Source organism: Rhinatrema bivittatum, chromosome 3, assembly GCF_901001135.1.
Source record: "Rhinatrema bivittatum chromosome 3, aRhiBiv1.1, whole genome shotgun sequence".
Taxonomy (NCBI): Eukaryota; Metazoa; Chordata; class Amphibia; order Gymnophiona; family Rhinatrematidae; genus Rhinatrema; species Rhinatrema bivittatum.
The window spans coordinates 532,647,864-532,664,831 of NC_042617.1; the positions used below are offsets into that span (position 1 = coordinate 532,647,864).

Below are 16,968 nucleotides of genomic sequence, written 5' to 3' on the forward strand. Positions count from 1 at the left end.
TTTGATTTGTTAATAAAGATCTTCATTTGAAGTTCTTTTTTATTATATTTTTTTCCTAATGAATATTCGGTAACTCTTATTTTTATTTTTTGCCTTTGTTTATTGGATACCTTTTTTCGGTGGTTGTGCTTTTTGTTTATAAGAAAACACTAGTATTAGAATATAGTTTCCAGATTTTGAAATGTGATAAAATGGAAGGACTTTGGCATCTGAATTCAAGATAATGGAGGAACAGTAAACCTACTGTATCTATATAACAAAAGTGTTTCTGTCACAATAACGCACAGAGAGATGTGCGTTATTGTCTTGCAGATGTTCCCTGCACAGGGGACATCTTATTTGGTGACTGAGCCCAAGAGATGGTGACTGTGATTAAGGATCACAGTTGGGGGACCAGTCTCTGCCTACAAGTGTCCATTCTTCCACTCTTTTCAGTGTCATTGAGCTCCTCCCTTCTTAAACAGCGACAGCAGCTGCCTACTCAAGGTCAACAGAGAGAAAGGCTCAGCTGAAGATGCAGCCTAAACCCGGGATCAGTTTTTGATGACTTTGAGACCTCACCACTCTGCCCAGTGGTAGGAAGGGTTCAGTCCTTTCTCCTGAAGTTGTATCTATGGGGAGTGGTGGGTCCTGAAAACTGTGGAGTTTTGGCTACTGTTTACGTGTCTGCCGCCCTCTGATGACCCAACGAATTTCAGTCTTCAGCTCAGGCTCTTCTCAGTTTGCCCAATTGCAGCAGGAGGCTGAGTTGCTCCTTCAGCAGAAGACCGATGACTCTGTCCTTTTTTAGGAGTGTGGCCATGGTTTCTATTCCCAGCATTTCCTAATCCCTAAGAAGTCTGAGAGATTGAGGCCTAATCTAGACTTGCTGAGACTCTGCAGTTCTTGGTTTGGGAGAGGTTCAAAATGAAATAACTCCAGGTGATTCTCTCTTTCATTCAGCCAAAGGATGGGATATGTGCCAGTTCTGCAGTGCATTTCCTGTGGAAATGCTGTTGAAAATTACCCCGCATGTAGACGTTACATGTAGACGTTACCCCTACTCACAGTCAAAAAATTATCCTTCTTTAGGATAATTTTCAAAGGCATTTTAGCGAGTGAAAAAGGCGCTTTTCCTGCAGAAATAGCCTGTTATAAAATTGCCTGCTTGGCATGCAGATAATCTCACACACATATAGCTTGCATGTAGGTAAGTTTACCCACAGAGAGTAGAGGCATTCTCATAGCTTTTACACACAGGGGGTTAATTTTCAAAGGAGTTATGCGCATAAATGTAACTACTATTGTAGCAATTTTCAAAAGCCATTTACTCACGTAAAGTGCATTTACATGCGTAAAACCCAGATTTACGCATGTAAATGCTTTTTAAAATCAGACCCACAGTCTTTACCTCACATTTTCAAAGCGAACATATGCGCAAACGTTTGCTCTGAAAATGTTTGGATAGGAGCCCTACACACACACACACTAACACCCACACACAGTTATACCTGCTGTTTGTAGGGTGTAATTTGTAATGAGTTAATTTATGTGCTCATTTCTGACAATTAAAAAAAAAAAGTCTGTACGCAAGTCCCAACTCAGGCCCCTAGAATACCGGTCTCCAGTGCATGTAAAAGAGAGCCTGAAATCATTTTTTATGGCCACTGAGCCCCAGGCCTTTTGATAACTGCCATTTGTGTCAGTTTATGCCATTTGTATGCTGTGAAAATCAGGCCCACAATGGTCAGACCATTAACACAAGCTTTATGTTCCATGTTACCGCTGTGCAGCAACTGAGCCTATAAAAGGCCTTCTAACCAATAAACCAGTCCAGCAAGGGGTACAGTAGGATGCTTTTCAGGTGCTATTTTCCCAAAGTAACTTTTGCCATTTGGTGTGGGGGGGGGCTCTTTAAACCAGCAATTTGTTGTGATCAGAACTACTGGACAGGAATATTCCTAGAATGTGAGTTTCTAATCCTGACTCCGCTGTTGTGTGTGACTATGACAGGGATGGCCACCTCCGGTCTTCGAGAACCACAAACAGGCTAGGTTTTCAGGATATTCACAATGAATTTGCATGAGTGGAGGCAGTGCATGCAAATCTCTCTCGTGGCCTGTTCGTGGCTCTCGAGGAACACAGTTGGCCACTCTTGGACTGAGGACATCACTTTGACCCTGTGTCTCAGTTTTAGCCACCTTTATCTGAATAATAGCAATAATATCCCCTCTTCTCTTTGGAAGCTTTCCTGGAAATTTTCCGTAAGATTTTATTCAGATGTCAGCGAGATGGGACCATCAGTCACAGAAGTAAGCTGGTATTCCCTGCAGCAGTGGTTTTCAACCCAGTCCTCTGGACACACCAGGCCAGCAGGGGTTTTCAGGGTATCCATAATGAATATGCATGAGAGAGTTTTGCATGCCCTGCCTCTTCTATTGTATGCAAATCTGCTTCATGCAGATTCAGTGTGGGTATGCTGAAAACCAGATTAGCTGGGCGGGTTCCAAAGGCCTGGTTGAGAACCACTGCCATATAGAGTTGCCCAGCAGGTATTACCGTTAAACGGTTGCCAAGAACCCTTCCTTCTCGGGAAGAGATGAGTCTATGATACTTCTGGCATGGTCCCAAAAAACAAACTGGAAGCCGATCCAATATAGCTATGAGGCGACCAAAACAGATGAGATCGGTGTATAGGCAAAAAGCTTTATTCACACAGCATATGGGCCCGACTCTGGCCGAGTGTCGCTCTACAAATAGAGCTGCCTCAGGGGCTACTGTAATTAAAACATCCATATAATTTAATTTAAAAACATTCATAAACAAATAAATATGTAAAGACATCACACGTGACATAAATAAAAGTAAAAATAAATGTAAATCCATGTAATACACACATAGACAAGTAAATAATGACTAATAATGTACTCAAAAATACTTGTGAATATAAAGTACGTTTTACAGTTTAACAGCGCAGCAGTGAGTCACTTTAACTTTGTAACTGTTGGCACTTTTGCACTGAAGTTTAAATGAATCAACAAACCACCGAGCATGTACCAGGATGATAGTGCCTTCATGACCAGTAGCTATTTTAAACAAATGTTCTTTAGATCTGATGATCCTCATAATCATAACAGCAAAGAAGAAAAGAAAAAATAAAAATGGAATTAGATCAGCAATTAGAATACTTAAAGAAAAATGATTTGTGCTTTGACATTATATATGAGGATTATAAAAATAACTTAGGGAAGTTCACAAAGGAACTTAAAAGTAACAAATTTGAGAAATTTAAGAGAGACAAAAATGACTATAGAAATAATAGTGTCTATTCATGGCAACGACAGGATAAATTCAGTACTGGATATAATAGAAGGTATAGAAAGAGCCATCACAGCAAGATTATAATAAAGGAAATAAGTTTGACATTAATGTAGAAGTAGCACATTATACCAGGCCAAACATAGACCGTGGTGCCAAGCATATCCGCAGCGATAATGAGGAAGGTATAGATCCGTCAGCATCCCTTTTTAAAACATTTTGTAACCCCTCGATACAAAACAAAACCACTAGCCAGGTTTTTCAGTTGGGAAAAATCTGGAAGAAGGATTCTGTGAAAAAAGAAACCCAAGAGAAAAAAATGGGACACCCCAATAATAAGGGGAAGAGGGAGGGAAAAGGGCAGAGGATATTACAATCCTCAACAACAAGTGGTATTTTAAACAATGAAAATAGTGATCAATGTATCTAATAGAACATTAAACTAAGATGAAATTTCAGTCCTCAACAAAGGCTTATCCTTTGTTCCCACATCCACATACAGGGGTAGATTTTATAAAAGTACGCGCACCAGGCGCAAACAAAAGTACGCCGGATTTCAATAGATACGCGCGTAGCCGTTTAAAATCCGGGGTCAGCACGCGCAAGGCTGCCCAAAATCGGCAGCTGGCGCACCCATGTCTCCTAATGGGTTAAATTGTGATGTCGATTTTGGTGTTTATCTCTGAACTATATGGGACAGTATGTGGTTTCCTCCCTCCAGCTCTACTATATTTTTTTGAGTGCCACACATATCATATCCCATGTTATAAAATTGCTTTTATATTTTTATTAACATATTATTTATATTTTTAATATTATATTCATGCGTTATATTCATAATTTTTTAATGTAATTATATTCATAGTTTTTTAACTTAATTTTATTATTTTTTTCTCTATATTTCCCACTTCTTACAGATAGCCTACCATAGCCCTAATTTTTCAGTATGTTTTTTGGGACATTAATCATCTTTATGCGCAATTATTTTCCCCATTTCTTAATTCACGTTTATTCAATATTGATGTCACTCATTGGTTTCCCTTTTTCTTTATTTCCCTTGTTTTGTTGTAACTTCACCCCCATTTTTAACATGGCTGCATACTCCAATACATATCCTCTTCCTTTTTTTGGTTATCAGTTATCTTCCCTGCAAGATCCCTTTTTTTGAGGTTTTAGTCCATTGCTCGGTTCAACCAGTTTTTTGACTTTGGCGCGCTTTTTTCCTTCTTACCGCGAGACTAGAAACTCTGTGGATGTACTGTAAATAGAATCACTATTGGACGCTCTTCTCTGTAGGAGCCCCTGCACACCAGCGAGCAGCACGCTGAAGATAAATAACATCAGCTTTAGGTCTGTCTATTTAAAAGTGACCGCAGAACTAAGGTTAGCCTTGAGCGCTACAAGAGCATTTAGAGCCATCATTTTTGCTTTGTATACCGCTAATTTTGCGTTGTTTCGATATGGATAGATCATTAATAGGCAAGTAAGTTTTTCAGTTTAACAGCGCGGCGCAGCAGTGAGTCACTTTAACTTTGTAACTGTCGGCACTTTTGCACTGAAGTTTAAATGAGAAATGTTGCGAGTGTGGGTCGCTTGTGCATAATGACTCTTAAGATAATGTAATAAAGCAATATATTTATTTATTCTTTCACACTGTGCTCGGTGTACCTAGTTGTTTTACTAACTGATGGTCAAATTCAGTAAGTAATATTTATTATTTTTAAGGTCAATCAGTCTCATATACGTGACCAAAAATTTTTTTTTAAACTACGCACGAGTTTGCATAGACTATTAAGTTCCCAAGCAGACATGATATAGTGACTTTTTTATCGGGCACAAGCATATAGATAAGTGGTACTACAAGGCATAGAGTTTTCCTTTTATACCTCCCAATGCTTGTATTGTTTTCAGTGCGGCAGACCTATGTATCCTTATTGAATTGACATCAGCAGGAGCGGATTTGAAAGCTATATCTTGATTATTCAGCATTAAACAAGAGCAGCAGGTTGTGGTGCACTTATTTACTTTTTTTGTTGCAATCATTTGATTAGTTTACTGAGTATTTTATTATATTTAGTGAGGGGTGCATGACACAACACAATCTCCCTATTTTCGGAATCCACTCCTTTATTTAATTTTAATATATGTTATTGGTTTAATTCATATTCTCCCTATATATGCTCTTTATTTTTATTTTTTATTTCTTTATTATTTTTTTGTATTTATTTATTATATAGGCCAGGCAACCTTTAAGATTTCACTTATTCACACATAGTACGGATTTTTCATTCCATTCCATTTACTTTCTTTTATTGTCTATTCTACGTTCGGCACTTCCTATTACTAGCGTCTATTTTAAAATGTTTTATTACATTTAATATTTTAAAGATGGAGAAGAGTACTGACACCATGTTCCATAATGTTTTTCACAGAGGGGTAGATTTTTAAAGAAGTGCGCGTGGGGTACTTTGTGCGTGCTACCTGGCGCGCACAAATGTACACCCGATTTTATAACATGCGCGCGCTGCTGCGCGCATGTTATAAAATTCGGGGTCGGCGCATGCAAGGGGGTGCACGCCGAGCCCTAGGGGAACCCCGATGCCTTTCCCCATTCCCTCCAAGGCCGCTCCGAAATCAGGTGTGCCGGCTCACCATCCCCCGGCACAGCCACTGTGCCGGAGGCCTCTGTCCCACCCCCGGACCGGCGCCACGTCCCCGTCCCCTTCCCGCCCCTTTTTCACAGCCCTGGGACATACGCACATCCTGGGGCTTGTGCACGCTGCCGAGCCTATGCAAAATAGGCTCAGTGCGTGCAGGAGCAGGTTTTCGGGGTTACGGGCGTATCCCTTTGAAAATCTGCTCCAATATGAATAGGTACACCTTACTTAATGTAAGCAACAAGATTCTGATGTGACCCATGTTATTCATTCTAAGAAAATATAATACTACATACAGATATTTCAGACATAAAAACAATCTAACACACAATTGCTTTATGTTAAAACACATTCTATGTTTTTTTGTGGTTCTTATATATATTTTATGTATTTTATAAGTTAAATGTCTATCTTTTTGTATTTTAAGTTTATATTCACAAGTATTTTTGAGTACATTATTAGTCATTGTTTACTGGTGTCTATGCGTGTATTACATGGATTTAAATTTATTTTTACTTTTATTTATGACACTTGTGATGTCTTTACATATTTATTTGTTTATGAATGTTTTTAAATTATATGGATGTTTTAATTACAGTAGCCCCTGAGGCAGCTCTATTTGTAGAGCGAAACTCGGCCAGAGTTGGGCCTATATACTGTGTGAATAAAGCTTTTTGCCTACACACCGAGCTCATCTGTTTTGGTCGCTACATATGATACTTCTGGCTCCAGGGAGAGCCCAATGACTGGGAGCCTGACACTTAAATGTTCTGATGTGCCAGAGAAACAAGTCTCACATGTGTTGTATGGATAATTTTTGGTGATTTAATTGTACTATAATTCTGCAGTATTGTGTGAATACTGCATATAATACAACCTAATTCCCAAACCTAATCTGTCTCTCAGACCCACAGGACGTTCTGTGCAGCCAATACGGAGGACCTTGAGGCAGTCATCTCCCACTTCAAGAAGAAGTACCCACAGGCTCCACTCGTTGCGGTTGGAGTGTCTTTGGGAGGGTAAGAACGTACACCCATACTAAAAAAAATAATGGGGTAGATTTTAAAACACTGCGCCCGCGCGTATTTTATTCGTACGACCAGCGCAAATGAAAGTACGCCGGATTTTAATAGATACGCGCGTATCTTTTAAAATCCGGGGTCGGCGCACGCAAGGCTGCGCCAAATCGGCAACCTGCGCGCGCTGAGCTGCGCAGCCTGCCTCCGTTCCCTCCGAGGCCGCTCCAAAATCGGTGCGGCCTCGGAGGGAACTTTCCTTCCACCCCTCCCCCCCCTCCCCCGCCTTTGTTGGTAAAGTTACGCCTGCCCGAGAGAGAATTTGTAGCTCGAGGTATGAACCCAAGTAACTGCTTCGTTACCTGGGCAAACTCCTTTGAAAATGATTCCCCCCATGTACGCTGTTTCTGAGCATTGGAGCAGTACAGTAACACAGGCACGTTTATTGTGATACCAGTCTTTACAGGGTAGGTCCTCTTCTGATATTTAATGGAAAAGGCAGGGGTCACACTCAGTTAGAGGCTAAGCCCCTGTTTACTCAACCTCCCCGAGGCTTGGATTCTCTGAAAGGGGGGTGGGAGGGGGATAGATCTCCAGGATCTAGGACAAGGGGATCTCTTCTCTGGGTTAACTTACAAATCTCTTGGGAGTTCTGCACACCAGACGTGAATAAACAGGCAGGACACTCAAATAGGGGGTTCCAAAGTAAAGTTCACTACAGTAAGTCTTCAATGGTTATCAACTGGCATCAAACACATTTTCTCTCTGTTATATCCACGAACAGCCCAAATTCTCATTTCTGCTTTTCCTGCATAAGTGTCCCTCAGGATGGCAACCAGCTAGGATAGTCTTTCCTTGGAAATAAGGGGCTCACCTAGCTGGCAGTGGTTCTCCCTTCCAAAAAAAAGTTGATAAAACAGAGAATGTGAGATCACAGATCTAAAAAAAAACCCAAAAAAGACTCCAGTTCTCCCAGTCTTTTTTGTTCCAGAGGTAAAGACTCATGTGCGGGTCTCCAGATGTAATCTTTTATACTTCTCCACTCCTCAGATGTTAATTGGATCTTTGAGGTAGAAAATAGCAACAATCAGCACAGCAGGGAAAACTTCTGTCTTGCCACTCCTGGGCAGGAAGGGTGAATAAAAACTTCCTCCCAACCAGAAAGGCAAAACACTCAAAAATATTCAAGCAGCCTCTCCAGCACGGAGTCACCACAGTGCATCCCCTGAGGTGGGAGGCGGGATCAGCATTTCCTATCCTTCCCCTGAGTGTGGGATTTCCCACTTTTGAACCAGGACTAGGAGTCCCAGAAAACTTTAGAACTAAAATCCAAACATTCTTAAACGATACTAAAGCATTCTTGAGACCCCTTGCTGGCCAGGTTTTGGACTAAAGATTTCTATATCACCTGGGGGTATAAGGCCTAGCCACACTTAAAAAGGGAAACGACACAAGATCCCTTTCAAATACTGAACTAAAACTCCATACCGACCTCTATCCTCAGCTGCTCTTGAGCAGGCAGGAGCCCACCAGTGCCACAACCACGCAGGGGCTGCTGCAACAAAGTGGTGTGCTCCAACTTCCACATACCCCACCCATGCCTTAAACTAGGGTAGCCGCTGGTGGAGATCCCCAAGAGGTTTCCATACAGCTTAGGAGCGGCAAGGCAATAAGAAGACTTTAACCTGTTAACAATATCGCGTGTAAACTTCTACAAGTTTATTTCATGAGGCCACCCATACATTAGTTCCAATTCATTTCTAATAACATGGAACTGCTCCCCTATGAGGAAAGGCTGAAGAGGTTAGGGCTGTTCAGCTTGGAGAAGAGACAGCTGAGAGGAGCCCCTATGTCTCTCTTTGTATCTCACCATGCTTAGTCAGGGGAAACTTACCATCTATCATGTCCGTCCCATCCCCATTGCATGGCAGTCACGACTTCATTTACTGCATACAGAGTTGTAGTAACTGACATTATTACTTGATTTATAAATCTTCAGTGTACCAATGCCATAAGTAAGGATGTAAGGCTTAAAGACAGACTTGATGGCAAAGGGAAGAAAGGGAAAATAAAATCAGTGAGAGAGTATTCTTCAGGAGAAATGGACACCACAGCTTAGCAATAAGTTAGACATGTATAACAGAAGCCGTTTTTTCTTCCTAGAATTTATGCTGTCTGATGTATCACTTGGGAATAGCCCTGTGCTGGATTTTTTTTAAATCTCCTCAGTATTCTTTTGTTATGAACACCATAGGGGCCCTGATGTAAGAAAAGTGGAAAGTAATTTTTAGTGCGCATAAATCCTATTTCATCTACAAACACAATGGTTTATGTGCACAAATCATGTTTTCTCTCCATGAAATAAGATTTATGCACATACATTTTTTTTTTAAACTTGATGCAATGCCAATGCATCAGGAGTGAAATATTGCACACAAACCAGAAAATGCACGCAAAGAAAAGGCTTAGCAAAACGTGATTTAGAATGTATGTGTTGAATTTCGGCATATAATTTTAACACTTGGCTAATTACATCTGCCTGTGGGTGAGGTCTGCCCAGGACCTTGTGGAAGGGAGAACTGACTCCTGTTGACCAGTTGGCAGCTGTCCTGGGGCAGGACAAGATGAGACTGGGATAGTGAGGCCTGGAACCATGCTCTTAAGTGTTGTAACAGCTGTTATCTTTGCTGAGTGATGAAATGTCTGTTGCTGCAAGCCTTCTAAGCCTGTGGCAGTCCTACCAATTGTCTCTTATTGACGGTGACCCTGGTTTATTTTTAATGAAGTCTCCATTTTTCCACATCATTGGTATCACTTGTGTAGTATTTCTCATAGCTATTGTAACTTAAGGCAATATAATTTCATATTTTGATCTGAAAACTCCAAAAGGTATTTAGTTTCATCCTTGGCAGTGGCAGTATGATTTGCTCCGGCTCATCCTCCTCTCTCTCTCTTTAACCTAGAATGATGCTGTTGAATTACACGGCTCAGAAGGGAAAAGATTCAGGCCTCACTGCGGGACTTACCTTCTCAGTCATCTGGAATACATTTGAATCCAGCTCCTCGCTGGAAAAGCCCCTCAACTTCATGTTATTTAACCAGCGGCTGGCATCTGGCTTGTGCAAAACCATTTGCAGGTACAGCATTTCCTCTCCATTTGCCTCTTGTGGTTTTTCTAGCTATCCTGGTTTAAGCAGATATTCAGGGCCTTTATGAAACGTATGTGTATAAGTGTGTTGTATAATTTTGTGCCCGTCTGTTTTCTCTCATATTCCAAACTGGTAGATTCTCTGTCTTTTTTTTCCTCTTGATTTGGTATTAGTATTACCACCTGTTTAACCCTCTTTTTCCCTAAGAAGATAAGATATTCAGATCGAAGTCCAGCATCCTGTCTCAGACAGTGGCCAGTCCAAGTCACAAGTACCCAGCAGATCTCATAAAGTAGATCTACTTCCTATAGTTCCCAGGGACACCAATAGTTTCTTTAATCTACCTGGCTAATAATGTGTTGTAGACTTTCCTACAGGAACTTGTCCAAACCTTTTTTAAACTCTGCTGTGCAGGTCACCTTGCCCTGCCTTATGATTAATAAACTAGTGTATCTTTCTATACTCTGCTTGGGGTCTAAAAGTAATGAGTGAATGAATGAGTGAATACATGTGTTTCCTTTCAGACACAGGAAGGTAATGGAAAACAAGGTAGATGTGGACCATATTTTGAAGGTAGGATGTCGGGTCACCCTGCACCTTACATTTTTTTTGTTTCTGGTGTAGTTCTTGTTGCCATGATGACCCTAGCTCAGGGAGAGGGATTGTATCCTTTTTTTTTTCCCCCCCCCCCCCCCCTATTTTCCAGGCTCGGTCAATTCGCGAGTTTGATGAGAGGTATACTTCTGTGGTCTTTGGCTATGAAAACTGTGATGACTATTATTACCAGGCAAGTCCCTGCTACAAGTTGCAAGACGTCTCGATTCCTCTGCTGTGTTTGAACGCCTACGATGACCCCTTCTCACCCTGCCATAGTGAGTATCCAGAAGAGGACAGGTGGGGGTAAAGCAACGTCCCTTTGGGTCATGGGATTATTGCATTTCAGGGGCGTTTTAAGTGTTGGCTAGTGGAGCTCCTGCCCACCACCTGCTGAAGGGGGCAGGATTGAGCTCCCTTACAGGATGCTCCTTCTGGGCCCACAGTTTTTGAGCATTGTCGCTTCAGCTCTTCTATCCCAGCTTACCCGAGAGTTTGCATTGGGAACTGATCATTGAGTGCACGCAGACTAACAAACAGTGGAACTGCTGGGCCACTGGGTCAGTTCCACTTATTTCCATGTTTAGCACAGGAGTGGATGATAAGCTACATGCTGGCTGTCCCTCGCCCATCATTCACATATGTGAGCTATGACATGAGGAGGAATGGGAAAGCTCAAAAAGGCGTAGGTCCTTTCCAGTAGATGTTTAAATAAACTGCCTAGTCTTAACTTATGGGGGGTAATATTTATGTGACTTGATGGTTTCTCACAAGTACAGATATTCTGTGAAGTATTTTGATTATTATTATTGAAGATACAGTGGGCATTTTATCCTGAAATAACTACTTCCTTTGACTGCATCTTGCCTAATCCAGTCACACTATGACAGCACTAATTTGTCAAGTGGGTTATCGGTGTAAGCCGTTGTCATTATGAGTCGTTGATCTAGTCCTGGTTTTCTCTCAAACTGATACATGAATGAGCTTTGAAAGAATAAATAAAAACTGAAAAATGGGCAAATAGTATTGCCAGGTCCAGTAATAACAGCCATAAATATAAGCAATGTCATAGACACTACAAATATGTACAATAAATATGAAGAATCACATATAAGATGCAACCCTGCAAATGGGAGTGCTAGAAAGAGAATCCTCCAGTGGTAACCAAGGCTTTTGTGTATAAGGCTAATAAGTCTAAGACACCATAAAGAAGGAGAATTAGACATACGTTTAACCAGAATGTCAGGGCATAAATAACAATGTTATAGAATATCAGTAAATGTCAAAGGAGAATAGAGAGATTGACTTGGAGGCAAGAGTATTGTCTGAAAATTTAATAAGAGACCCAGTTATTCAAAGAGGTAAATATGTCCTAATTTAGGTAGGTTCTTCATTAATGTGATTTACCAAACTATCCTCTACTTGGTGATGATGTAAACTACTAGGGGAAGAATGTCCTAATTATCCCTGAATTTCTTCCCAGTTTAGTATGAGGCTGACCCTAGTGTCCCCGTTCACTCCCAGGTGCTCCATACCTTTTATTACACCAAATACTAATAAATAAAACCCATGCTAACAGGCCCAAATAGGTAAGAATGTACCCAGGATTATTAGCAAAAGCTTCCTAACAATAAACAGAATATATTTCCTAATAGAAGACAAGCAGCTCGCCTTCAAAGATATGATGGAAAGCTGCATGTTTTTCATGCTTGTTATTTTAAGTACTTTATACATTTTATGAGTGTGTTTTGTACCCTGCCCTGCACTATGGAAGGGTGGGTAACACATTTTTTAAACAAATCCAGTGTGTTTCAAAAAGATGGACCCATTGTGAAACATATTGCTTTGAAATTGGGTCTATCATTTTGAAACACCCTGTATATCACACATTATTCATTAATGTAATCTGAGTGATCCCAGTCAAGCTTAGACTGATTAATGTACTATAAGATTAGTTTTTGCTAACTTATTATTGCCCTTTTAGTGTGTGGTCCACTCTGTTTTACAAATGCCACTCCTCATGGAAGTCTCTCACCCACAAGCTAGGATTTGTCACCAGTGCTGTGAAGCTGTATTTGCAGCCTGTACTGCACTGGTACAAAGCTTTTATTACAGTAACTTATTTCAGTTATGCAAAGCTGTGTGTGTGTGTATTATTCAGTATCTGTTAGTTGCTTGTAATTTTCCCAGCTCAATAAGAAGACGTCTTCCCATGACATCATAACCAGCACTGTTCATGCTTGGTACTGGAACTTTTCCAATTCTGCAAAGTTTTCTTGCTATCAGTTAACTGCTGCTTCTGATGTTCAGGACTTGAAACAGTTCACGCACTAAAATCACAAATTTAGCACTTTGAAAGACCAAGTTTTTTTGGTTTTTTTTGCAGTCCTTGTAGTTTTCTTGTGTCCATCTTTAGCTGATAACGCCACTGACACATCTCTGGCATTTCCACAACCTCTGGCTAATTATCCAGTTCAGCTTGTGATTATCTGACCTACCATGTGCTTTAGGGAAACTTTCCTTCCTTTATCGCACAGAGCAAGAGGTACTACTGGAAACTAAGGATGAAGAGAAATAGAGAAATACAGCTTCAGAAGAAACAAGAGTTTTGTGCTTAAAGTCAGAAGAATTCAAAAAAAGGAATGGAGAAATGAAATTAGATAATCTACCTTTTAAAAATTGAATTACTAACTTCTATTAAATAAAGAAATATATATAAAATTAGGCCAAAGATATTCTGGTTTTTAACTATATTAATTTACAATGTCAGGAGGACTGAGGTTTTAGGTTTTTTTTAATGGAAGTCTGGTACTAATTTTGTTTTACTTAGATCAGGGGCTTAGGCATCAGACAAAATTTATAGCAAAACCTCTGTATTAGTTCATCAGAAGGCAACCGCCCAGCATCTATAACTTTGAAAATGTCTGAGATAAGAAGCAATCCAACCACATGTTTAAAATTATTCTTCATAATTTATCTTTGCTAGGCATGGTAGCTAGAATGCCTGGCCACACTCCTCGGAAGGTACAAGCTCAGTTGCCTTCTGCATGAGGAGTGACTCCACTTCCACCTGTAGTTGGGTAGATTGAGATGGGTCTAAATATGACAGAAATCCACTGGGTCGGAGAAGGGCGAGAGAAGCACAGCTGGTAGCCATATTTCACAATCTTTAGGACCCACCAGTCCTTGGCAATCCAGTGCCACTCCAGTAGGATTAGATCCCTCCCTCACTGGTGGAGGTGGCCCTCAAGTCATCAAAAGCTGGCACCTGGCTTAAGCTACTCCTGCTGCAGAGTCTTAGGCTGCTGCTTTTCCCTCTGTTGCCCCTGAATAGCAAGCTGTTGTTGCTGCTCTGCTGACAATAATTGTAACATGGACTGATGCTTCTTAATCAGAGTCACTGTCTCCTTTAAGTTTATCACTGAACCGGTTGTTCCCCTTGCAGAGCACGTATACAGTACAAATCATGGCTTCTCAGAGGCTGCTAGCTTGCACCCATACAAATCTCTGGGCCCCTGTAACCACTACTGAAATTCTGGTTACGGTGTTGAAAGCTTTATCGATGGAACAGATAAGATGCTTCTCACATTTCTCCGTGTCGTCTACTGCCCAGCGAATGTCTGCCTGCTCTGGCCTCCATAGATATTTCAAGGCGTCAACTACACATCTGTTTGGACAAGAAATAGGAGGATTAGAATACGGAGTGAGCTATCAGAGTCCAACTCTTCAGGGCAGGGTGTGTAGGGATAGCCAATTGTTAGCATTGCCCTTTGAAAAGACATGCTTTGAAGATAGTCCTGGATTTGGCAAAGCTTTTCTGGGAGAGAGTTCCAGAAAGTGGGGGCAGCACTCAAGAAGGCTGATGGATGGATATTGGACCGTTTTTTGATTTCTTTCAATACTGGTGTGCTTAAGGAAGCTCCTTGTAAAGGCCTAGTTGGAGCATAGAAAGATAACCTCTCTTTAAATAATCTGGGCCATTTCCTCTTCGGGCTTTGAAAGTTATAGCTAGGTTTTTAACTTTAGCCCTGTAAAGCACTGGTAACCAGTGTAGTTTATGCAGAATGGGTATGATGCAATCTTGGTTTCTTACAACCTTCTAGCTTTTGAGCTGTGGCATTCTGAATAAGCTGGAACAGCTGTAAACCCAATCAGTACCAGTCCATTATATAGCACGTTACAGTAATCCAACGATGAGGTTAAAACGACGTGGAACGCTTTGATGAAACTTGTGCTTTCAATAAAAGGACAGCATTTCTGTGGTTGGCGCAGGTGAAAGAGTCAGCTTTTAAATACTGCTTGGATGTGAAGAAGCATTAGTTAAATTTGAGTCCAGCAGGATCCTGAGGCTCCTGACCTGTAGTTTTCTTGAAGGACTTCACAGTTCGTGAATGGGATTTTAATATTGAGGATCTGTCTGCTGGCATTTAGAACTCATAGAATCTCTGTTTTGTTAGGGTTCAGATGCAGTTTTTCAATAGTTGTGAGGTATGCGGTTAACTTTCCCATAGTTATTGTAGCAAGGTCGCCATCTATAATTATGCTTAGAATTTTGTAACGAGGACATCGGACGTCTTAAAAAAACAAAAAAAATTAAGGGAGCATGTCTTTTATGCAAGAGCATTCTGTATTTGCAAGTTTGAAGTAAATGTGAAGGATATGGAATTGTACCTGCTGATCACAGTCTTGTAGGATAAATTATCATCTGAGAAGGGACCTATATGCAGCATTGCTTGTGAACGTATTGTCTGTCTCGTGCATTGTGTTGGGAAGTTGGAAAAGCAGGACTGGACAAACATTTCATTTTCACATTGAGTTACGGTGTGGCATAGGACTGCTTGCAGCTGAATGCTTTCTCTTTAGGAGAAAGATCCCCTTTTATTTGGCCAAAGTTTGTTTTTTCTGTGTTCTTGCTCCAGTGCATGATTGTGGGAGACTGACATCTCCATGCTCTGCCCCACTGCGAAAGTTCTCTCTCTCTCAAAGCTCTGTCAGATGTGGGTATAAATGACTGCTCAGATAGGACTGAATTCAGGACTGTGCGCAGTACTGTACAGGACAACATATGAAATCTCTTAAAGTAGGAGAGAGAAGACAGGAACAGTTCTCCCATCACAATGGATTGGTGTAAAAGAATTTTTGGAAGGAAGGTGAAAAATATCATTCTTTGTTTTGTGTGTGTTGGGGTGTTTGGCCAAGTGAAAGCTAGTCCTAATCACAGCGTGCCAATAGGATTGCGCCTCTTAACCAGGGGAGGTCATTGTAATGCTTAAACTAGAGGGGCGGAGATATGCAAAAAATCAGGGACTACTGGAGACCACAAATGGCTGCTGTTATGTGTTTTAATAATATATTTAACAAGCAAAAAAGCTGAAACAAAGTTTCTGTTCTTCTCAGCTGCTTCTGTTTTTCTTCTTTCTAGCAATCCCCCTGGAACTGGCAAGGAGAATCTCTAATGTGGCTTTGCTGGTGACCATGCATGGAGGGCACATCGGCTTCTTGGAGGGCCTTTACCCGCGGCATGAAAACTACATGGACCGTGTATTTCGGCAGTTTGTCCGTGCGGTATTTGAACACCGGGAGGAGCTGAGTCTGATCACCAACGATGGAGACTTGGGTAGCAGAGGGAAAGATAGATAAGGAAGAAGTGGGTTGTCTTTCTCTCTCTCAAGGCCAGGCTGCTAGTCCATGTTCATAAAGATTTATAATCCCAAGGTTAATCTCCATCTAAAATTGAGTATAGAATCAGTCTCTTTTAAAAGGGAAATCTGACACTTAAAATAAAATATAAATTGACTTGCGGTCCAGTCCATTGTGAGAAGTGGAGGGCATGCGGATACCTCCAGTGGCAGCAGACTCCTTTCCAAGATAACCCAGGGCACGGTCTGCTTGCTGTAAACTTGATATTGAGCCAGGTATAGGCTTTCATGAGAGTTCTTTATTGTTAGAACAATATTTAAATAGCAAGTTCAACTGGAAATTGCACTGAAAAAAAAACAACTTATTTTGGGGAGAGAACAAAGAGGAATCTCCCTGGAGCTCAGTGAGAATCTCTCTTAGGCTTGGTATCTCTAAGCTAGGATTTTGTGCCCTGCATGAGTCTGTGCTAAGTGTGGCGCCCACGGCTCCAGGCGTGAAGTCGTGCCCAGCACAGCCCAAGGAGAGCTCACACAGCATGCCACTTGCTAGGAGAATTCTGCATTTCCCCATAATCAAATTTGGGAGAGAGAGAGAAAACCCCCCAAAAGTCTTAAT

General features: G+C 41.1%; 1 protein-coding gene across 1 annotated transcript in view; it reads left to right on the forward strand.

The window, feature by feature from the left end:
• Positions 1–16,481, forward strand: part of ABHD1 (abhydrolase domain containing 1) — a 49,572-nt gene extending 33,091 nt beyond the window's left edge. The window contains exons 5-9 of the mRNA XM_029596317.1: positions 6,861–6,973; positions 9,934–10,107; positions 10,644–10,692; positions 10,826–10,991; positions 16,136–16,481. Of these exons, the coding sequence (XP_029452177.1) occupies positions 6,861–6,973; positions 9,934–10,107; positions 10,644–10,692; positions 10,826–10,991; positions 16,136–16,353 (720 nt within the window). The 3' untranslated portion in view covers positions 16,354–16,481. The remainder of the gene's footprint in view (positions 1–6,860; positions 6,974–9,933; positions 10,108–10,643; positions 10,693–10,825; positions 10,992–16,135) is intronic.
• The last annotated feature ends 487 nt before the right edge of the window (positions 16,482–16,968 follow it).